Source organism: Callithrix jacchus, chromosome X (genome assembly GCF_049354715.1).
Source record: "Callithrix jacchus isolate 240 chromosome X, calJac240_pri, whole genome shotgun sequence".
NCBI classification, from domain to species: domain Eukaryota; kingdom Metazoa; phylum Chordata; class Mammalia; order Primates; family Cebidae; genus Callithrix; species Callithrix jacchus.
This window is the reverse complement of record NC_133524.1, coordinates 137,296,873-137,321,342: the sequence shown is the minus strand read 5'-3', so window position 1 is coordinate 137,321,342 and position 24,470 is coordinate 137,296,873. Positions and strand designations below refer to the sequence as shown.

General features: G+C 47.5%; 1 protein-coding gene across 1 annotated transcript; it reads left to right on the top strand.

Annotated features, from left to right (window-relative positions):
• The first annotated feature begins 18,796 nt into the window (after positions 1 to 18,796).
• Positions 18,797 to 20,893, top strand: SOX3 (SRY-box transcription factor 3). The gene has a single exon (XM_008989979.5). It carries the CDS (start codon positions 19,031 to 19,033, stop codon positions 20,141 to 20,143), a length of 1,113 nt encoding a protein of 370 aa, XP_008988227.3. The 5' UTR covers positions 18,797 to 19,030; the 3' UTR covers positions 20,144 to 20,893.
• Positions 20,894 to 24,470: the final 3,577 nt, after the last annotated feature.

Genomic DNA, 24,470 nt, shown 5'->3' with positions numbered 1-24,470 from the left:
ACATCCAGCACACTCAACTCCCTTTACCCTGCCCTATTTTTTTCATAGCAATTGTCATCTTCTCATATACTACACTTGTAACTTTATTATGGTTGACTATTTACTGCTTTCCTCTCACACTTCCACACCCCTGCCCCAGGCCAAATGGAATGAGAAAGCTCCACAACAGCAAGGTTCTTTGTTTTATTCTCTGGTGTATTCCAAGTGTCTAGAAGAGTTGGTACTCAATAAACACTTGTGGAATGAATGAATGAATGAATGAATGCTCTACAGCCCATTGGTTAGAGGGGGCATAAAGTTAGACTCAAAGGTTGCAGGATTTGGAGAAACATGTTAGAGCTGAACTGACTGTAGGACATACAAAATGAAAAACTAAAATAAGGCCTGGGGTAGAAAGTGAAAGTGGGAGAGAACTCCTCCCCCTTCTGGCCTTAGGCTAAAGGGACTGAAATACCTGTAGGAACTTCTCTGGAATGCAGCTTCATTTAAACTTTTTGGGTCTTCATAAAAAACAGTTCTTCACTTACAGATGGTATTTTATTTTATTTTTTTAAAAAAATTTAAATTAATTTTGTGTGTGTGTGTGTGTGTGTGTGTTTGAGATGGAGTCTTGCTCTGTGACCCAGGCTGGAGTACAGTGGCGTGATCTTGGCTCACTTCAACCTCTGCTGCTCAGGTTCAAGCAATTCTCCTACCTCAGCCTCCCGATTAGTTGGGATTACAGGTGCCCACCACCGCTCCCGGCTAATTTTTGTAGTTTTAGTAGAGATGGGGTTTCACCATCTTGGCCAGGCTGGTCTTGAATTCCTGACCTCGTGATCCACCCACCTCAGCCTCCCAAAGGGCTAGGATTATAGGCATGACCCATTGCGCCCGGCCACAGATGGTATTTTATAATTTACAAAAGCTTTTATCTATTATATAACTTCAGTAACAGAACCATCTGAGAAGGCAATGGTCATGTCCCTTTAACAGGTAAGCTCATGGAGAAGAAGTGAATAACCCTGGTGACACAGCTGGCATACCACAGAACCAGTACTCAAACTCAAGGCTTCGGCTTTCTGGTGTGGGACTCCATAACTTCTCCACGTTGCCTCTCTTGGGCATAACAATTATTAACGCATTTTCTTTTTTGGCTTGATATCTCAGAAATATTGAAAAATGGCCAAATTTCTTCATTACAGTGAACAACTGATTATGAACATCACTATAATAATGATCATTATTCTGATCAAAAATTGTTGACACACTCTATGTAAATTCTACCAGGTGGTAGAAGAGCCTTCGCTGGCACCTCGTTGCACAGACAAAGCCAAAGTCCTCAGCTTGGCCTTCAATGTCCTCCACAATTTAGCCCCAAAGCCCACCTTACATCACAGCACCATCTACTTCTTAGCCACACTGATTGCCTTGCCATTTCCCAAACATGCTTTGCCATGGGCTGTTGTGCTAGATGCTTCTTCATTGGGGATCCTTGCCATCTGTGATTTTTCAAGGCATAACCTACAACTCAGAGCCCAACTTCTCCAAAACTCCTTTCTAAATCATCCCAGACAAAATGAATCCCTCCTGCCCCTCTACTCCTGCAGCACAGAACACCTTTGCAAACACCATGAGGAGAGGCTGGCTTTTGTTACAGTTACCAACATGTCTCCTCTAATAGACTGAGCTCCTGGAGAGCAGCATCTGTCTCTCCCGAACTGGCCAGGTCAAAGTAATTGATAAAAAAGAAGCACTTAACAAGACTAATATCAGCCCAACATTTTGACTTAGTACAACTGTAAATGGCTGAGCAATCAATTACTCCCTTTTTACCATAATGAAAGTTTCTTGATGTCAGATAGTATGTCTAATTTCTACCTGGACCTTCGTTATGCCCTCCTTTAACAAATGCTTTGTGGCCCTCAAAAGTAAGGGATAACTTACCAAAAGGAAGACAAAAGGGACCACAAAGGCCTGTTAAAATGGAGTCTCCTTTGTAATTTACAGAGTTATTCCTTGGGGCCACCCACGATACCTGCTTCTTTTCAGAGAATACCACAATATATTTCAAAAATGAAACCAAAAGGCCAAAATCAGATGAAAATTATGTCAGATGAGAGATATTAAATCTATAATGAAATAGTCTGGAGGAGAACCCAGGTTATTTGGATTGAGGGTCACTGAGACAAAGGGGAGAAAAAAAGATCGTAATAAATGAATAAAAGAATAAACTAACAAAACAGGAAGATCATGTGTATTTTACAGTTAAAGAAACTGACATCCAGGGATGGAAAGTCATTTCTCCACGATCATGGTTGGGCTGGTAGGAAACAACCAATTTAACATCCAAAATATCTATTGAGTACCAACCATATACCAGGCATTTTCACATCCATTCTCTTATCTAACAATTACATACCACCCCGAGAGATAGGCTCAACAGCCAGAATAAGCAGCCCAGTCCAGAAATCTGACCATGTCACTCCCCTGCTAAAAACCATTCAAAGAGATTCAGTGACTTTGGGAATGGTTTGAGGAAGCATCTTTTCTGGAGAGGCATCAACTAAGCCAGTAAAAAATTGTAAATAACATCATTCAGAGACTCTGGAGATTGATCAAAAGACAACAAATTGAAAAGCATTTATTCAACAAAATATATAGAAACTAGGTCACATGAACATGATTCGCTATGGTGGAGGCTGAAACACTCAAGGTAAGGGCTGCACACTCAATCCCCCAACACCTGCACTACTTTACAGATATGAAAACTGAGAATCATATAATTTAAGTGATATATATATGTGATATATGTATCACTTAAATAATATATATATATATATATATATATATATATATTTTTTTTTTTTTTTGAGACAGAGTCTCGCTTTGTCACCCAGGCTGGAGTGCAGTGGCACAATCTTGGCTTACTGCAACCTCCTCCTCCTGGGTTTGAGCAATTCTTCTGCCTCAGCCTCCTGAATAGCTGGGATTACAGGCAGCTAATTTTTGTATTTTGAGTAGACGGTGTTTCACCATGTTGGCCAGGCTGGTCTTGAACTCCTGATCTCGTGATCCACCCGCCTCAGCTTCCCAAAGTGCTGGGATTACAGGCGTGAGCTACTGCGCCTGGCCTAAGTGATATTTTAAGTGGAACTTTGAACCCAGTTTTATCAGTGGCTGCTCCTGACTCTCAGCTCTAACGTGAACTCACAGGAGAGAAATGCTTCAGACTTGGAGTATTACTGTGGCAAGACTTTCTAGATCTAATCTCCAAATGTGGCATCCCTTTCCTTATTAGCACACAATGAATGCCTCTCCTCTAGAGTCCCAAAGACTACCCCTACATCCTTAGGGCTGGAAATGTGAGGACAAACCCAGGATGGCACCAGAAGGTTTAAGAGGCTCTAATGCACACAAGAATCCACGATTCTGCTCATTCTGAAACCCAAACCATCCCTGTATTCCTTCTGCTCCTGAAATTCCCTGAAAGCTCACCTAGAATGCAGAGCAAGTAGCTAGAGATGGTTGACTGCTCCAGGGCACTTTTTGATCCCTCTACTCCTCCAATCCCAGAGGCTTTCCCCCTTGCTCCATCCCACCACAGACTAGGGCCCTTCTCTTGTGGATACAGAATTAGAATTTAGCTTACTTAGCTTGGTTCTGCCTCTATAATAATTTTCTGCCAGAAGTGCTGAAACTGAAGACTCTAAACAATGCAACTAGGAGAATGGCCATTTCTGGAGAAAATCAAGGGCCACTTCAGCTTTGTTTATTTTTATTTTTAATTCTGGGGGTACATAGTATGTATATATATTTATGAGGTACAAGAGAAGTTTTGATGCAGGCACGCAATGTGAAATAAGCGTATCATGAAAAATGGTGTATCTATTCCCTGAAGCATTTATCCATTGAGTTGCTAACAATCCAATTACACTCTTTATTTTAAAATGCACAGTTATTATTGACTTTAGTCACCTGTTGTGCTATGAAATCATAAGTTTTATTCATTCTTTCTAGCTACTTTTTGTACCCATCACTTCAGCTTTCAGTTTGATGCTATTAAAAATAGCATCAAATGGGAACTTTTGCAATCTTCAAAACCTTACAAGGAAAGGAGCCCTTACAAGGCATGTAGCCCAATTGCCTCACTCCACAGGCAGGAAAGTGAGATCCAGACAGAGGAAGGGTCTCTGTCTAAAAATCACACAATATGAAAATCAGGCCCTTCTAGGGCAGTGCAGTGGAAAGAACCATTATTTTAGAGAAGATCAAATCTCAAAGTTTTGTCACTGAATGTGTAACTTTAGCTAGGTTGCTAGGATTAAACAAAGTTATACCTGTAAAGGTCATGACAGTGTTACCTTGTAGTAAGTTTCAATAAATGGTCACTATAATTTCCTGGAACCTTTAGCAAGCACATGTTTCCATCATAAATCAAGAGATGAACACTGGAGAGTGAAAAGTCAAGGCCAGTGAATTGGACGCTTGGATCAGAGGGATGCTTTGCTATGACCTTCCATGTGAAGCTCACCTGGCAGAGATAAGAAACAAAATACTGGATTCATTTGACTGCCAAGAATGAAAGGAAATAAGTGTTGTAATATTGGGGTACAGGGGTTCAGGGTGCCCTCAGCTCCCCTGAGAGAATGTTTCTCCAGGTTCTTGGTCTCCTGCCCTCTCAAGAATGAGAGAGGGGACCACGGCACAGTGCGCAGTAAATGCCAGACTCAAGAGTGTTAGTAGAAAGTGACTTATTTAAAGAGAGAGAGAAACAGAAGGAGAGAGAAAGAAACAGCTAACTCTCACACTGACTGAGAGAATCCAGAAGGATGGAATCCAGGAGAGGAAAGCAGAGGAAAGAAAGTGGAAGGGAATAGAGAGAGACTGAGTTCAGGAGGGGAAGACAGGCTTCCATGAGAGTGTGGAAGGGGACTCCAGAGGGAAAATCCAGGACAGAGAAAGACGGCTTGCACGAAGGGAGTGTTGTGGAAGGGGACCCAAACATGGAGTCTGAAGGGGTGTGGAAGAAGGGGACTTTTAACCTGGGAGAAACCCCTACCTTCTCTAAGATCCCTGGTCAACGGAAGGAGTTCCTCAGAACTTCCACTGGAGTGATTGACTCTTAGTTTCTTTTGGCGCTCGCGAAATTCAAACATAGACCGTTAAATCTCCCGGATGGAGAGAGATGGGAGGGGGGCATGGCGCTGGGAAATTCTTGCGCTTAAAACTACGCCCCCTTGTGGACGCTGGAAAGAGAACACCTTCCCTCAGTATCACCACAAGAGATGAGTGTGCACTGCCTGGGAAGTTCACATTAGCTTATTGCTTTACCTATTTAACCCTGAATCTGACTCAGTGTCAATTTTAATGTTTCTAATCAGTGTGCCTTGAGACCTAGGGATATCTCTTTCCAGCCCACTTCTTGAGGAACAAACTAGAAACGGAGGGACACTCCTTGTGCTTCCTCTGCCATTTGTCACTGCTCATTAAGACATCTGCCTTGACTTAAATATAGAAGAAATATGACATGCTTCTTAATAGGGCATAATTACTGGTAACACTGCAGAATATGCAACTTAAAAATAAATGAAGTCATTGGCAAAGTGCAGACTATAATTTCGTGGAACAATAACTGGACAGTCAAGAAGGCCTGATTTTGCCCATAACAAGCTTCACCCTTCTAGATAGTCACTTAATTCTTTTGAACCTATTTCCTTATTTATTTGTTAAGATAAAAATAAGTTTGCCCTATCTGTGGTACATAGCTCACAAGGTTGCTGTGATGATGATAACCTGACATTTACTGAGTCCAATGACTAGGTATCAGGCACTGATTTAGTACTTTATTTATACAATCTCATTTATTTATTTTTGTTTTCTTTTGAGATGAGGTTTCTCTCTATCACCCAGGTTGGAGTGCAGTGGTGCAATTACAGTTCACAGTAGCCTCTACTTCTCCAGCTCAGTGACCCTCTCATCTCAACCTCCCAGGTAGTTGGGACTACTGGCATACATCATCATGCCAGGCTAATGTGGTTTGTTGTTGTTGTTGTTAATTTGTTTTTTGTAGAGATAGTCTCACTATGTTGCCCAGGCTGGGTCTTGAACTCCTGAACTCAAACGATTCTTCCACTTTGACCTCCAAAAGTGCCAGGATTACAGATGTGAGCCATCGTGGCTGGCCATAATCTCATCTATTTCCCACAATCACCTTAGGGGGTAAGTATCATCAATTCCTGTCCCTATAGACGGGGGTTGAAGCTCAGAGAAGTTAGGTAACTTCTATTGAGGAGCAGGGGCAGGATTCAAACCCAGGTCTGGGTCCTTATCCACTTCTCTGTGCTTCATTTTTATCCATCAGAGCTTTACCTAGTCTTTCAGCAAGAATTTTAACTAGGAGTCAATCAAAGTTTCAGGCTAGATCTGTTGCTTCAAATGCAATAGTAGACTAACCACAGGACTCTTTTTAATAAGAACTAAAGTATCTTTATTTATTTTTTAAAATTTTTGTAATTCTCTTATTTCTTATTTTTGGAGCATGGTCTTGCTCTGCCATCTAGGTTGGAGTGCTGACAGCTTGCTGTAACCTCTGCCTCCCATGTTCAAGTGATCCTCTCACCTCAGCCTCCCAAGTAACTGGGACTAATGGCTCGTGCTATTATGCGTGGCTAATTTTTGCTTTTTTTTTTTTTTTTTTTTTTTTTTTTTTGGAGAGACAGGGTTTTGCCAAGTTGCACAGGCTGGTCTTGAACTCCTGGCTCAAGTGTTCCATCCACCTCAGCCTCCCAAAGTGCTGGGATTACAGGTGTGAGCCACTGCATCTGGCTAATTTTTGTAATTCTCTAAGTCTTTTCAGAAGCCACTGTGAGGAATGATAAGACTTTACTCTGTGCTGGTTATTAGTACTACTTTTTTAAAAAAATTCAACTTGGTCAGTTGTGCCTACTTCTGAGGCCTCAGAGAATATATAAAAGCTACAAAATTTGAACAAGACTTCTTTCCTAATTCAGCAAGATTCCTGATGTAATCTATAGAAGGAACATATTTCTATTGATCTCCGAAAGTAAAAAAATTAAACCTTATATTTTAAGCAAAAAAACAAAGAATTTAAAACCTGTATGGCACTAATTAATTGTACATTTTTAACAGCAGGCATGTGTCTGTTATAAAAGGTATTTTATGTTATCTCAGAATTAAACACAAGAGGCCTCTCTGTCACAAATGAAAACCCCCATCATCTCAGTGAGTGCTCTCCAGAGAGCTTTGACAGAAACAATCTCAAGTGACTCTGTCGAATGTGGGAGACTGCAATGCAGAATTGGAACCATGGAGTAATTAGTTTTTCTTTTTTTTTTTCTTCCATTCAAAGGTGACTTCCTTAAATACTATGATTCATTCCACAAACATCTGTGCATAGCCCTGTAAGGGGTATAAGAAAAAGTGAGGCATGGTTCCCTCTTCACACTGGAGGAATGTTCAATCCTGTTTGAGATATAAGAAAGCCTAGTTGAGAAACAAGACAACAATGCTTAGTTAAGCTGGCTCTGTATGAAGCAGAGTACCAGGTGCTTTCAGCTGTATCATCTTGCAGAATCCTCACCCTAACTCAGTGAAGAAATCCTGACTACACAACTCTATCCGAAGAGAAAACTGAGGTTCAGGAAGATTAGTAAACTTGCCCAAATCATACAGAGGGTACATGCTCAAATTCAAGTTCAAATTCAGGTTTACAAGACCACTCCCATTGTATTTGCTTTTCCTACCACACCACACTACTCTGAAGTGACAAATCATAATCATTGGTAAGCAATTTGGTATTAAGGGGAGAGAGCTAAACTAAGATCTGAATCTTGACCCTTAGAGATTTAATGGAAGCTACTGAATTCCAGTCTAGAGGAGGGCTGTGGCTAATGTGGAGCAAGACAGGCACCTAGGACCCAAAATTTAAGGAGGAACACTCCCAGGGTCATGAAAAGCTCCAACTGACTGGGCGTGTTGGCTCATACCTGTAAACCCAGCACTTTGAGACAGGCCAAGGCAGGAGGATCACTTGAGGCCAGGAGTTTAAGACCAGCCTAGGCAACATAGCATGACTATATCAAAAAAAAAAAAAAATTAAATGGTTGGGCATGGTGCCATGGGCCTGCAGTGAGCTGTGATCATGTCACAGCAGCCTGGATGAAAGAGTGAAATCCTATGTCTACAATAAATAAATAAATAAAAATCATCCTAATCAAAACCCAAGCAAATAACTGGCCTAGTCTCTGACCGCTAGAAAATCAAAGAATTTCTTGATACTTTCAATCCCTAAGTTCTGTTCTCTTCCAACAGTTAAAGTACAGAAATCTTTACTACATTAATAAGAAGATAATTTATTTAATCCAGGGTTGCATTTGTATAACTTTAAGAGAAAGTACTTCCCAAAATTGTGTGCCCTAGGTGCCCTGCTTATCACAGCCCTGGTCTGAAAATTCTCTTCTTCCTACAATCGTAGAATTTTAGGGCTGAGTTTGAGAGCAAAATCATTGTCAGCCAATGGCAATGGTGGTGATGACTGATGCTGGTGATGATGATGATGAATGGCATTATTTGAGTGCTTACTCACTTCAGATATGGGCACATGCATCACCTTCCAAAGAGGCATTTCCTGAACATTCTATTTAAAACATCAACTCCCATCACTCTCTAGACCCATATCCTGCTTTGTCTTCCTAGCACTTATCACTTCCGGACACTCACTAATTCTCTTTATTCATTTGTTTATGTTTATTGTTTCCGTCTTTCCCTAGAATGTAAGTGCAATGGGTATAAGGACTTCGCTTAGTTCACTGTTATACCCCCAAAGTCTTGAACAATAACTGGTCTATAGTAGATCTTCAATAAAAATGTGTTGATTAATAAATGACGTTGCTTAGTTACCTCCATGTGACCCTTGAGCCTGTGCTCTTATTCACCAAAATCTAACAAAGATCGACTGGCACAATTCAAGGCTTCTGTACAACTATACAAGGATACAGCCCTAGGGGGGTTCTTCTCAAGCAGTAGGACCCGTTCATTTCCTTAATTTTAAAACAGGGAAACACTCAGACTCTATTTTACATCAGCATTCTTAGAAATAGTTCTGCTACATATGTTGTCCCCTTTTAAAGCTGCAGTTTTGGAATTCTCCCAAACTCCTTCTCATTTGCCCACAGCATCACATATTGATTCCTTTTTCCAAAAAGAAAACCAAGTGCTGTAGTACACAAGATCACACTCCCCAAAATACTCACGTAGCTCTCAGTCTGGACAACTTCCAGGATACTGATAGCAACCACACATTTCTAACCCTACTACTAAACTTCACCTTGGGAAGGTGGCAGTTTTCCTCTAGCACCTGCATAATTCTCTCTGAAAGCAGGCACCCCACCATATGCAATAGATAAGAGAAACAGTCTCACCCTTGCATACTGGTTAGATCATGCCATTTATTATAGGAATCCAAGAGTAAGAAGCATCAAGGGACTTGATTGCCAAGGAAAACTCCTTCTTCAGTTGCCAATGAAATCGGATATAGCAACGTCATTCTCTTTGGCAAAATGCTTTTAAGAACTCCATTCTGATATCCATTTGAACAAAGCAGCGAAGAAGTTAATGCTCAAAACCAAGAAGCAAACATACCAATTTACTCAATATCAAAAACATGATGAGAAGCCATCAAATGGAAGCATCCATTTTCAACAAGAAATGCATGCTGAATACAGGAACACAAGAAGCATTTTCGTTTTATTTTGTTTAGACAGTGTTGCACCGTCACCCAGGCTGGAGTGAGGTGACATGATCATGTCTCACTGCAGCCTTGACCTCCTGGGCTCAAGCAATCCTCCTACTTCAGCTTCCTGAGTAGCTGGGAATACATGCAAATGCTGCCATGCCTGACTAAATTTATTTTTTGTAGAGACGGGGTCTCACCACATTGCACAGGCTGGTCTTGAATACCTAGCCTCAAGCAATTCTCATGCTTCAGTCTCCCAAAGTGCTAGGGTTACAGATGTGAGCCACCATGTCTGGCCTTAAGAAGCATTTTGGTGGCAACTTTTTTGTCATTGTTCTTTAGAAATACATACTTTGAATAGTCATCCCAGTGGTTCTACTCTGTCCATCCTTTCTAAATTGGCCATCTATCTCTGTTTAACTTTGTTGAAGGGATAAAGGGGAGGCTGAGGCAGGCAGATCAAGAGGTTAAGAGATTGGCCGGGTGTGGTGGCTCACACCTATAATCCCAGCACTTTGGGAGGCTGAGGCGGGTGGATCACGAGGTCAAGAGATCGAGACCATCCTGGTCAACAAGGTGAAACCCTGTCTCTACTAAAAATACAAAAATTAGGTGGGCATGGTGGTGTGCACCTGTAGTCCCAGCTACTCGGGAGGCTGAGGCAGGAGAATTGCTTGAACCCAGAAGGTGGAGGTGGTGGTGAGCCAAGATTGTGCCATTGCACTCCAGTCTGGGTAACAACAGCAAAACTCCATCTCAAAAAAAAAAAAAACAGATCGAGACCATCTTGGCCAACATGGTGAAACCCTGTCTCTACTAAAAATACAAAAAGTAGCCAGGTGTGGTGGCGTGCATCTGTACGTACTCCCAGGTACTTGGGAGGCTGAGGCAGGAGAACCGCTTGAACCTGGGAGGTGGAGGTTGCAGTGAGCTGAGATTGCACCACTGTGTTCCAGCCTAGGTGACGGAGCAAGACTCCACAAAATAAATAAATAAATAAATAAAAAGGATAAAGGAAGTAACACCTCTCAGACACCAGTCCATGGTTATTATGTTATTTTATTTAAATGAATTTATAGTTTTGTTAAAATATTCTTTGTTTCTTGAACAAATCAATTGTATTTAAAAAAAAATCTAAGTAATTTTATTAGCACAACCCTAAACAGGAAAATTGCAAACCAACCCTATTGAATTGCACTATTGTTTAGTTAGTTCTTCAAGGGATTTACACAGTGATTTATAAAGACCAGATAGATAAGCATTTTACTTTCAAAAGAAGTAAAGCTTTCCTAGCCTATAACTCTATTTTGATGTTTCTAGAACATATATCTACAGGCTTACTAAGACTTACTGCTATTATTACTGAATTTTTTTTCATATTATTACTTTATGTGTATTGAAAGGTTTTATTTTATAGCACACCATAAAAACAGAATTTTTTTTTCTTACAGGCTAATTTCACCAAAATGGTAAAGAATTAATATTTCTAAAATGAAATTATATCTAATGACACCAAATCAATGGGGTTAGTAAATTTCAAAATTCTTATTTTTTAAACACAAAGATGTACAAACCAAATTACAGTCTAAAGGGCATAGCAAAATTATCTAGAGATGGATTGAGCTCTGTGAACAATTAGAAACAATACTAAAAGCTGCTCATTTATGTCCCTCCTCTGTCATCACTTCGTCTGGGTCTTTCAATGATGGACTGAGAAATATAGAAAAAAAAAAAACCCACAAAGCAGGGTTTTCAACATGGTTTTTCTTTTGGAAACAATAAAAACATTAAACTTTATATATATAAGTGTCTGTATACTGAATGGTAGTCCTTTCATGAAAGTCCAGCTTGGGTTTTGTCTGGGTGGGGAAGTGGGGGGGGGAGTCTGTGAATACCCCCAGAGTCATTTAAAATATATAGTATTAGCTAATTGATGACAGGACTAAAAACAATAGTAAGAAGGCAGCCTGGCTGTGAGCCAGGAACAAGGCTTTATGGGGAAAACGAGTTTACATTAGAGGCCCGTTTTTCCCCTTTCCTTATATGAAATGAACAGCTGTAATTGAAAAGCAAGGAGCTCTATGGTTTATAGAAATAGGTGTTGTGAAGAGCCTTGGCCGTCTAATTTTCTTCCTATTGCAGGGCAGGCTTCCATTGTCTGTTTTTTAGAGCTAATTTCTTTTCTGATCAAAAGGCCCACGTCGTTGAAAAGGTAGTAATGACTATTCATTTGGCTGAAGCCTCCATTCTCCAGACTGCAAGCTTTATTTAGAAATGGCTATTTCTTTCTAAAAGGAAAAGCTCATTTATGTCCTCTATAATGTCAATTAAAGTAGAATATATTTTAATTATTTATCCTGAGGAGAAACCTTTTAGGAACTTAATTTAGTATGCCTATGTTATGCAGACACGACAATATGTGAATGTGGAATGATATCTAGACACATGGGTTTTATTTTATTTTACCACTAATGAATAGTTTATTTGCAACTAATTAACAAGTTAAATCGGCACAATTAGTGTCGGATTTCTTTAATAATATAACTCATAAAGGGATAGGCATTGGAACTAGAAAATAAGGTTGGTTGTTGGCTTTGTAAAGAAACCATTCCACAAAAGGGACAGTTTTTTCCCATTAGAAAGGGTTATTGGGACGTTCTTCCCGTTGCTTTTTCAAATGAAAGCTGGGCTGTGCTGCGGGAGGAAATATGTTCAGAAACAAGAGGAGATGGTGTTAATTACACAAACATCACATTAGCAAAGCCCCGACGTCCTAACTCGGCGATGCTTTTCGGAGAAATGGAATTGGGATGACACCAGAACACCAGTACCTCCAGACCTCTGGACAGCCCTCGTTTTATCGCGCAGTCTAGTCGCCAGCCCTCGAGGAAATGCGTCTGCCTGAGGATAGGCATCCTCCATACCTGGCAAGCAGCAAGCGGAACCCTAGCTGTTCCTGGGCGGCATCCTCCGCCCCACTCTATGTCGCGAGCAGCGGCCCCAGAGCCTCCCTTTCAGGCCACTCAGACGGCAGCGCCAGGACGCTGGACCGCCAGGGCTCCAGGCACGCGGGCGCTGTCCCGTCCGCCTCTCCGCTAGCTGGACTCTGCGCTGCAGTGGGAAGGCTAGCGCACACAGGGGAATGAGCGTGGCCCATGCGGATCGGGGCGTAGCGACCCCGCTCACGCCAGGTCCTTGTCCAAGATGTTGCGCTTCTAGCGAGGCCCGATTTCTCCGTAGATCAACTAGGGGGATGGGGCAGCACCAAGCGAAAATTTCTTCCTCTCCCAATCTGGAGTCCTCTTGAGACTTTCTCAAGCCATTGCCACTATCTGATACTGAATGGGAAAGTGCAGGGTCTCCATCCCGTACTTAGTGCACAACTCAGCACACAGTAGGTGGACGACAAAGGTTTAGTGAAATGAAAAAAAAAAAATGAGGGCTGAGAAGAGAAGAAAAGAGAATATAGAAACTTCCCGCACCAAATTCCACGGCTTTCCACTCTCTTAAAATAAAATGATAAATAAAAAGAAATAAAGAAAAATAAAGAGAGGGGAAAAGGAACTGCTGAGTGCTGCCTTAGAATTTAAAATTTTCGTCAGGCGCGGTGGCTCACGCCTGTAATCCCAGCACTTTGGGAGATCGAAGCCGGCGGATCACGAGGTCAGGAGATCGAGAGCATCCTGGGTAAGACGGCGAAACTTCGTCTCCATTAAAAATACAAAAGTTACCCAGGCGTGGTGGCATGCGCCTGTAGTCCCAGCTACTCGGGAGGCTGAGGCAGGAGAATCGCTTGAACCCAGGAGGCGGAGGTTGCAGTGAGCCGAGATCGCACCACTGCAATCCAGCCTGGGTGACCGAGCGATACTTTGTCTCAAAAAGAAAGAAAGAAGAAAGAAGAAGAAGAATTATTTAAAATTTTCTCCACGGTGCTCTACCCAACCCCCAACCCGGCCATCCTTCGCCCCCTGTGGTTGGGGCGATAGTTTTGCTTGGTCACAGTGGAAGTGCCTGGAGTTCTATTGATTTTCCAGGCACCCTGTCCTGAGAAGCGCTGCTTTGCCTGGTGGACCCGAGTGGAATTGTGGAGACGTGGAAAAAGTCAAACAGCACTGCATACCGATAACAATTTTAAGATTGCTTTATTGTCCCCGGCTTCCTGCAGGTCACCTCGCCTCTGTACAGGTGAGGGCTGTGCCTTTGCAGGCACAGAAGGAAGTGGAAAGGGCAACAGGCCCAGTGGGAGGGCAGGCCTAGCCGTAGGGGGCCAAGTTCCCGGAGTTTGCTCCGCTGGGGTGGGGGTTTGGCAGTCTGCGGCGGTGAGCGCTTGCGGAGAGTTGTGGGGATGGGCAAAGACGGGTGTGGGAGGGGGGTGAGAAGCAAAGATACTGACAGCGATGGCTCGCAAAGCCCACTGGAAATGGGACCCAGTGCCTGGGCAGAGCCTTCCTTTCTCTGGGAACATGGCAACCTTCGGATTGTGAGATCAGCGAGGAAAAGCAGAAAGCAAAGGTTGTCAAATTCCTTGTAGTTGCTGCCCACCTAGGGAAATGAGAGCTGGTGATTAACACCTGAATACTCTGTGGGTGGAAGGAAACTGAACGCCAACGTGTGGGCCGAGTGGACTCCCAGTGTGTTTTCCAAGTACAGCTCAGCTAACCAAGTGAATTGAATTCGGAAACTTTTTAAAAAGTACCTCCGCACTCTCCCAAAAAAGAACTACACTAAACTACGGTAGAATACAGTTGTACCGCCCGCAGGAGACTTTATGGTACCACGAGGACCTTGTTCTCCCACACCTCGCAGCTCCTGGCAACCTTTCTTTAGAGGGCATTAACTAAATTATTAAAACCTGCACCCACCAGCCTAGGGTCTTCGGCTCTTTCTGTGCCCTGTAAGAAAGAGTACTTCCACTGGAAGCTGGAGATTGTGCTATGGATTGGCAGAGTGGGGGTGGGGTTCCTACTGAATGCTCCAGGAATTGGAAGGTGCTGTCTCTACCACCCTGTTGAAATAATGGTGACCTTTCCGTCCTTTTTACAAGAGATGGTTCTACAATAGACCTAAGCCTATGATTTTTTGATCAAAACTCTCAATCAGTGGCCTAAATACACAAACTTGGCTAGCAGCCAGAGTAAACAGACCAGGGGTTTTCTCAAGGGAAAAAAATAGGAATGACTGCTTTAAGAGACGCAAACTGTTGCAGGTTTGTTTTCGGTTTTGTCTGTTGAAAATCAAAGTGTCTCCGAGAATCCCCAGGATAAGTTGTTCTCACTTCCTAAAAGCCAGACCCGGAGCTGGGCTTGGCTACACTTGAGAAACCTGAAAGGCGAACCCTAGGCCAAGGGCCGGAGGGCAACCTTTGTTGACCGGCCCAGGCGAGCCCAAATACCGACCACCCCCCCGCCCCCACTCTCCGTCCCGCAAGCACACAGACGCGCGGCCGCCCCAAACCACCCAGCACGCAGAGGGCACCTCTTCTAATAAGTTGGGTCCTAATCATTCCAGGGACTTTGATAAACGTCCCCTACGAGCAGTTACTGAAGAGCAATCAATGCAGGTACCTCCGCATGAGTCTTGGGACAGCTCCTTTCATGATCTTTCTAACAGTAGCTCTAAGGCACAATTGCTGAGTGTACTTTGCAGCTATATGGCGCTTGGGATACGTGACGTCTGCCAAGCCTAGAAACAGGAAGAAGGCAGAGCAAGGGTGCCCTATGTACTAAAAGCTCACTGGGCCAGTCACGCTAGAGTCTTGTCCCCGGAGTTTTGCCGTAACCCGCCCTCTAATGATGAGCACCACATCTGCTCTGCCGCAAAGCCGCCTGGTCTCTTTCGAAGGTTGGGGCGACCTCCAAGCCCCGGAGGGCGAAGCAACAAGAGGCTACGCTGGGTGAAGTTTCCAACCGAAGCCAACAAACGGCGCTATTGTCGCGCCTGGGTTCTGGGAGCTCCAGGGCCGTCTCCAGTCGGAGGGAGCGGGAGCTCTCTAGGGAGGGCGGGGGAATGAGGAGGGGGTCTTGGTCGGGTTCCCAACCACAGATCCAGAGCTCTGTGCGCCACCCAAGGGCACTTGGAGTCTGGAGAGGACGAGAGAGCTGCTGAGCGCGCTCTCTTCTCCTGAAGAGGTTGAAGGAGCCGTCCTGGTTCTCGCTGAGTTCCTCTGCTTTCGTCGCTGGGTGCAGGGTGCGCGTCGGAGAGGGGCTCTGCCAACTCTCTTGCTTTCCGGAAGCCCCAGCCAGAATCGAAGCCTCCTGCGCTGCCGCAACACCTCTCCCGACTCTCAGCGAAGGTTGCGCCACTGGGCTGGTACCTAAGCCTGCAGTGCTGGTGGGCTAAGAACTGGTTTCTTTCCAGCCGTCCCCCATCTCCCCACTCCTGCAATGGTAACCTTGCTTGTCTACTGAAATGATAGTTTGTATTTAGAAACTGTCCTCAAAAGAGTTTCAAGGAAAATCTGGCGTAGCTCTTACTTGAGGATGTGCAGATCACCCAAAACCATCGGATAAGGCGATATATTTTAGGTACCTTTTATCCCCCGAGAGGGGGCTGGCCTCAGCGAGAAGCTGGGAGATTTGGGAGAGTGTGCCTGGCCCTGGCAAAAGACTGCTGTAAATCTGGCAGGAGGATGTAGGGCAGAAATGAGCTCACCTAAGCCTCGGGCTAAGTGTGATCAAATGTCAGACAGCTGGGAGCAGTGACTAGTTTCCCTGGTAATCTGCTGCGGGAAGGATGTCTGCCCAGCACTATATCCCCTGCCTTGGGAAATATGCAGCCCAGGCGCTGTCACCACAACGTTTACTTGGGTCCTAAAACTTGGAAGGAAATCTGACATGTGTCAAGCTACTGGACGCCAGGCCGCGCGTCGGTTGGGTAGTTTCGTAAAACGCGCTTCACTTAGCAACAGCCTCCGGGGCCCAGAAAAGCCCAGAGTGGGCATGTGGGGAAGACGGCAGGAGGGCAGAGATATTGCACAGTGGCTTCTGTAGAAGAGGATGGATGTGCCTAAGAAAATTTGACCTTGTCAGCCACTTCGCCAAGAAAACAGGTGCAGGTAGGGATTGCCTAATCATGATGTTTTCTGAGATGCACTTTCCAGCCCGTGTTCACCAAGCGTTGTGCACATTCGCGCGCGCGTGCGCGCGCGCGCGCACACACACACACACACACACTATATCCATACACAGAAAATTTCCAGAGTTTACTTAAATTTAAAACCCTAAATCCGTATGCCTATCCAGTGGATCGCAGCCCCCTGGCTGCGGAATACTCAGATCAGGTGGAACACAAACTTAAGGGGCAAGCTTCCAGACCCAAAACTTCCTGGAGATGATGCTGGCTGGGAGCCGGGATTCTTTTGCCAGCGGTCCGCCTGGCCGAAAGGGGGCTGGCCTGCTCTGCGTTCCCCACCCCTACTTCCACCCCCACCCCCACTCCCAACAACAAACCGAGAAGGCTTACTTTTTAATTCATGGAGGAGAGAAAGGGGGAAGAGCCCAGGGTGCGTAAGTCCTGGGATCGTCTGGTCTTGCATTAACGCTAAGAAGCTGGAAGCCTGGGATCCCCCCCTCCCGCCCCTCCGCCCACTTAAGATTATGCTTTACGTTTAGTTCTCCACCTTTCCACCGGGCTGGGGATGGAGGGCGAGCGAGACCCCACACCGTGTGGACACCTTATTTTAGTTTATGCCAAATCTGCCGGGATGGCTTCTCATTACCACTCGCTACCTCCGGCTGCTCTGAGAGTTTCAAACGCTGTGCCACTCCCTTGAGCTGGCGTGGCGATTATCCGGGTTTCCTCTCCCCGCAGCCAGAGTTCCCGCGCCGCTAGTCTTTGGCAGATAACCCAACAAGCAAGTGAATGTCCCGCTCCGAATCTCAGGAAGTCTCTAAAACATAAGAGAGATGGACGGAATCGGTTAGCAGAGCCTGCTTCTGGGGGAGGCGGCGCGGCTGCGCGCCCAGAGTAGCGCTCAGCGGTCCGGGCAGGTGCGGGGGCAGCGGTGGGGGCCCAGAAGTTCGCCCAGAGGACGGCCTCGGCTCCGCTCCGGCCAACGTCCCCCCCTCCAAGAAACTTTTCTTTCACTCTGAGAGGCTCCGTGTTGCCATGAAAACGGATTTTCCAAAGGGCCCGACCCTCCCCCTCAGGGGCATCGGACTGGAAAAACCGAAATGGCCAGAGAGCAGAGACAAAAAGGGGCCGCTAAGCGGGGGCCAGGAGCGAGAGAGCGAGGCCGGTTCACCCCCTACGTCCCACACATACTCTCCACACCACCGTGTGCTAGCGCCTCCGCCAGGCTCAGGAGACCGGCGAATGACTGCTCTCCCGCCCTCCCGCGAACCCCCAAGATCCTCACAGCCGAGTGCACCCCGAAGTCCCGAAGCCTATCTCGCATATCCGGGCCCCTGACCCACGCTCCGTCCCGGACGAACTGGCCCTCCAGGAGAAAGGTCTGGGCAACCAGCGGCCAATTCCAGGGAGAGCTTCTTGGAGAAGCAGCTAGGAGCACTTCCGATGCGCCTGGAGTCCCTAAGTTGGCCTGGGTAGCCGGCGGTGCCCTGTGTTCCCAGCACTGGCAGCAGAAGCGGCCAGAAAACCTCCGTGCACACAACGGGAAGCTTTGCGGGCTGCCCTGGGGAAGGGGTGTTGGTCGGCCTTGACAGGGTTGCAAAGTTGTTTTCTAAATTCCGAAGGCGCCCCTCTGCCTCCTCCCCACAATCTGCTCGCGTGCCCCCTCCCCCCGTCCCCGTCACCTCCTCAGGTTTCGTTCTTTCAAACTTTTCGAAACCCTAATTGGTGGTCTCAGAGTGGGTCTCGTGGACTCCCGCCTCCTAAGTAACTCTTACTGCTTCACTCGGCCAAAGAGGGGCGTGGGGGTGAACGAAAGGGCTCCCCGAACATTTTTTTCCAGCCAGGCCGAAGGGGGGCTCGGTAATGATTGGCCAGGGCGCATCACTGCGAACCTGTCAATCACGGGGCCTCCGGGTGGCGAGGGGCGGACCAAGCCCCAACCCCGGGGGATCCGAGCAGGTATAAAAGGGGCCCGGCTAGAGCCCAGCCAGACTGTGAAGGCGACCCGCTCGAGACAACGCATCAGGTGCGAGAAGCCAGCGGGTTCCTGCTGTCTTGGCGCGGAGCACTTTGATAAGCCTGCCCTTCCCGCAGGACCCGCTGGCCCACAGGTCCCCAAGCTCCGCTCTAACGGAGTCCCAGGGCCTTTTCACCGTGGCCGCTCCAGCCCCGGGAGCGCCTTCTCCTCCCGCCACGCTGGCGCACCTTCTTCCCGCCCCGGCAATGTACAGCCTACTGGAGACTGAACTCAAGAACCCCGTAGGGACACCCGCACAAGCGCCGGGCACCGGCGGCTCCGCAGCCCCGGGAGGCGCAGGCAAGAGCAGTGCGAACGCAGCCGGCGGCGCGAACGCAGGCGGCGGGAGCAGCGGTGGTGCGAGCGGCGGTGGCGGGGGCACAGACCAGGACCGAGTGAAGCGGCCCATGAATGCCTTCATGGTATGGTCCCGCGGGCAGCGGCGCAAAATGGCCCTGGAGAACCCCAAGATGCACAACTCTGAGATCAGCAAGCGCTTGGGCGCCGACTGGAAACTGCTGACCGACGCCGAGAAGCGACCATTCATCGACGAGGCCAAGCGACTTCGCGCCGTGCACATGAAGGAGTATCCGGACTACAAGTACCGGCCGCGCCGCAAGACCAAGACGCTGCTCAAGAAAGATAAGTACTCCCTGCCCAGCGGCCTGCTGCCCCCCGGCGCCGCCGCCGCCGCCGCCGCAGCGGCGGCTGCCGCTGCTGCTAGCAGTCCAGTGGGCGTGGGCCAGCGCCTGGACACGTACACGCACGTGAACGGCTGGGCCAACGGCGCGTACTCGCTGGTGCAGGAGCAGCTGGGCTACGCGCAGCCCCCGAGCATGAGCAGCCCGCCGCCGCCGCCCGCGCTGCCCCCGATGCACCGCTACGACATGGCTGGCCTGCAGTACAGCCCCATGATGCCGCCTGGCGCCCAGAGCTACATGAACGTCGCTGCGGCGGCCGCCGCCGCCTCGGGCTACGGGGGCATGGCGCCCTCAGCCACCGCCGCCGCGGCCGCCGCCTACGGGCAGCAGCCCGCCACCGCCGCGGCCGCAGCCGCGGCCGCAGCCGCCATGAGTCTGGGCCCCATGGGCTCGGTAGTGAAGTCCGAGCCCAGCTCACCGCCGCCCGCCATCGCATCACACTCTCAGCGCGCGTGCCTGGGCGACCTGCGCGACATGATCAGCATGTACCTGCCACCCGGCGGGGACGCGGCCGACGCCGCCTCTCCGCTGCCCGGCGGTCGCCTGCACGGCGTGCACCAGCACTACCAGGGCGCCGGGACTGCAGTCAACGGAACGGTGCCGCTGACCCACATCTGAGCACTGGCCTGCGTTGGTCGACCCTCGTTCCCCACCCTCCTCCCCCTTGCCCCGCACCCCCAAGTTGGGACGCCTTGTTTAGCTTTGCTTGCCTGGGACTGTTGCCTTGTACTGATGATGGGGAGGACTGAAAGTTTTGCTGTAGCTGTCGGGTTTTGTACAAAAGCAAAAAGAAGTCAGGAGCAGTGGAAATGGGACTTCTAGAGAGATCTTTTACCCCACGCCGCTACCCCTTCTTTTTCCTTTGTAGGCTGGGAATCGCTGTGATATTTGCAAAGAAAAAACAGCCCTCCACCCCCACTCCTCCTCCTGAGTTCCTGGGTTCTTCTGTTACGTTGAAAATGCTGTCTTGTTAGTTTGCAGTTAGACAAGGAGTGAGTGAATGGGAGAAACAAAGTATCCGGTGAGTGTGGCTGGACAACTGCAACGCCTACGCCCCCAGTCGTGTCGCTTCTCTTTTCCTCGTGGTTTTTTGGGGCGCTGACCGCTCCAAGCGGCGCGGCAGCTAAAGCCAATGTTAATTTATAGCCAGGTGTGCGTGTGTCTCCCGCCTCGCCGCCCCTAGCCGCGGGACAGCTTCTGTCCAGTCATGTTGAGTCGGTGATTTCTGCCGTGATCTGTTTGATATCTCGTCGCGCTAATGTGTTCAGATTTCGTTTGGGTAGTGGGGAAGGGGCTATTTTGTTTCAGGTTTTTCAAGCTTTTACTCTTAATTCCTAAATGAGAGATCAATAAATTTTATAAACAACATAATGGAGTCCTGATAATTTTGCGGCCCTGAAACTTTTTTTGCGGGTTGGGGAGGGGATCAATACTCGGTTTTACAACAGAGATCTCATCCTAGGGGCGGGGTTGGATCTGGGGGGAAGCAAGCATAATCTGAAATGATTTCCTTTTAACTACTGTTGATCCACCATACACCAGCTCCCAATATCTCAACTGAAACTCGGAGCACAAAGCCGCTTGTCTTCCTAGAAGCGCCTCCCGAGAGCGGGCACTCAGTAACTAAGGCACAGAGCCCGCTGCCGTGCACTTGTTGATCGCGGTGAGCGTCTGCTCCTTCCTAGTGTCTGCTACCACAGCCTCGCCAGGTGGGGCTGGGAAGGCGCGGCCGCTGAAACCGACCAAGAACCGGGCGCTTTTACCTTTGTGCACTGGGGCGGGAAGACATTTGAGCCGAGCTGAAATATTTACAAAACGAAAACCCTTCGGAAATCTCGATGATCCTATTAAAAATAAATGGTTACAGGGATCCGCAGCAGGAAACAAATACATTTCAACCCTGGTAGCTGAGCCGCCGGAGTCAACCTTCAGCGCTGGAAGATTTGGTATTAAAAAGCACTCCTTAGATTTTTCAAAGATCTCAGAAACTCCTCCTAGGCTTTTTGTTTTTAACGTGTCAATTCAGTCCACCTATTTGTTTTCCAGAGAAGGCTCCTTTTCATCCGGAGTCTTGAGCCTGCTTTCTACTCCTTCCCCACCCCCCAACTTTCCTCCAGTCCCTGACCCTTGGCCATTCCACTGTGCCCCCGAAGGGCCTTTAGTTTCGCGCCCAGCCACACAGCCCCAGTGTATCTGTTTGGGGCCTAGGAAGAAAACAAATAGAACCAGTGTTTTTTTACCCCCTCCTCAGCTGTTTGAGGTGATTTCCTTAATCCCTTTAATCCTGTTACCTCGCTATCCCAGAATAACTAAACTCAGCCTTTCCAATAAGCTTGGCACGGTGCACTGTTTTCATCCTCATCCACTACTGACCACAGGTTTCTTTGCTTGAGGTCTGCTGGGACCCTAGGCGACAGTCTCCCGTAAATTGGTCCGAATTCCACATTTCCAGCCGGCTTCCTTTGTGCAGGTCAGCCATTCACCTGCGGGCCGGGGCGGGCCTGGGGGGTGGGGAGGGGGCTTTCTGAGGCTTCGGGGGTCGTGCTCGCTTTTTACACATCACTGCGGATCCTGGAGACTAAACCCATCCCGCTTCTCCAAGAAAGGTCGGGTCTCCCTGGGAAGGCAGCGCCAGCCCCCTAAGACATTTCCACTGCCACCCCTCACCCCCGCACTCCATCCCCTACTGTGCAGCATGGGGTGGGAGGGGGGCAGGCGTTGATTTACTGACCCAGACGCTTTGCCCTCCACCCAGTACTCCTCCTGGTCCTGCCGCGCGGGCCCAGGCTCAGCCTCGGGCTCGGGCTCGGGCTCTGACTCAGTCTCAGCCTCGGTACCACTTCCCCTTCTTCCCATCCCAGGGCAACAGACCTCCTACCCCTCCTGGCCGGTTAGTGCTTCAACCTTTGCTGCTGTGATTGGAGCAAACCCGCAAGCTGCCTGGTCAGTGAGGCTCATCTCCCCTGGCCCCTCAACCCGGGTGCTCCAAAAACCTAGGGGCGAGAGGAAACCCTCTTGTGATATCTATCCCCCATCATACTTTTCACAGTGTTTGACCTTCAATAAAATACCTGTCCGTAGGTTACTCTGGGTTTCCAATTGCTAGCAATTGTGGACTCAAATTTGGTCTGAAATGACTCCAGGAAAGGGAGGGTAAAATTCGCCCCCACTGCGGGAGGCGGTGCCAACCGGGGAATAAACTCTGACACTGCTTCTTTCGAAGAGTCCATTGTGCTACTGCCTTCTTAGAAGTACCAGGGTCACCCTTTCAGCGTGTCTCACATGCTGCTCACTCTCTAAACATCCATAGCTTTGTGCTTCACTTTGTCTGATTTGCAAATTGCCTTTAAGAGAAAAGATTTCAGCAATCAGCACATTTGGAGGATTTAAATACGGATGAAAGATGATTTTTTTTTAATTTCCTTCAGCAAGAGGGAAGAGAACTGAACTGAACTAGAATGAAACTTTCATCTTCTAGGCCAGAGTTTTCAAACGGGGGTCCCTCCCCCACACCTCCCCACTCTGGTCTACCAGGGCACCTGTACCTTAATCTATATTACAGATTGGGGTTCTGATAAGGTTTAATTTATAATAAGGGTTCTGCTGCTTAAACAGCAACAATAATGAAATCTGGTCAAACTCCAATTCCTCCTCCCTCCTCTTACTTGTTTTACATATGAGAAAACTCAGCAAAAGAGGAAATGATGGTGCTCAAGGTTGCATAGCTGGTTCTACCACGGGCGGTGGAACCAGACTCCCAGGCCTGGGAGGGTACTCTCCCCTCTGGGGGGTCACAAAATCAATAGAGAAACCAGTGAAATCACAGCCCCAGCTGCCCCTCAAAGCCATAATCCAGCGTGGCCTCTAGAAAAAGGTAATCCCTGACGCAGAGACACCAACTAGCCACCTCTTTGGTGAATGAAGTGATGTAGGAAGCACCAAGTCCTTACCGAGGGAAAATGACTAGTCCATTTTTTAGCTTCTAGGACAGGCGCAGAGCTACTTTTTGGTGGGAATTACCCTAGGTACAGTTTTGCTTTCCTATCTTCTGATTATACAGCTTCCCTCATGAATTCCCCTTCTAGAAATCTAGGAGGGGGTGAGGGTAGGGGCTGAAGAGGCGCGTCCAAAATGCAGGCAAAGATGTATAACAAAGATGTTCATCACAGCCCTTTTTATGCAAAAAAAAGTTCCAAACAGACCAAATGTCCAACAAATGGAGAAAGGTTAAGTAAAATGTTTTTAAAAGACTGCTTTGCAGATATTAAAATCATTTATAGAGAAATTTTTAATGACACAGGAAAAAAGCTTAAAGCACAAAGCATAAACAGCAAGATCCACAGAACTATATTCAGGGTATATGACCTTGACTATTTAAAAATAAGTATATATGACTGGAGAAACATGCAAAAATGCAGGGCAGTGTTAGGAATCCTGGTTAGTCTTCCTTCTCATATTTTCCAATTTTCTCTAATAGTATCGCATTCCTGTTATCACCAGAAAAGGCAGGTTCAAAATATATTCTCTCCCTATCACAAATACAGAATTGTGTCTCCTTGTGAAAGAAAAAACTCCAAGCCTTTCCTGTTTCGGGGCGAGGAGGGGGCAGGGAGCCCCAGGAGCAGTAATCCTCTAGCTTTTCTCCGGGTTGGGGCCTGCAGTTAACACAAGCAGGACAAGCACACCAGAGCAACCCCCTGCCAAGTCCCCTCCTCAGTAAGCAGGAGCAGGATCAGATTAGTGAGCGGCTGGGTCATTCTTCAGACCCACTCACTGGAGAAAAAGACCTCCTTGGGAGCCAAGCTGAACAGCCTGGGCTGCGGGGAGCTGGGGCCACTGAGGAACCAGAAGGCGCTTAAATGCAGGGGCCTGATCAACCTTCACTGCCCTCTTGAGAAGAGGGCAGAGAGCAAGCCCAGGGGTGGGTTCCCAGATCAGGCAGAGG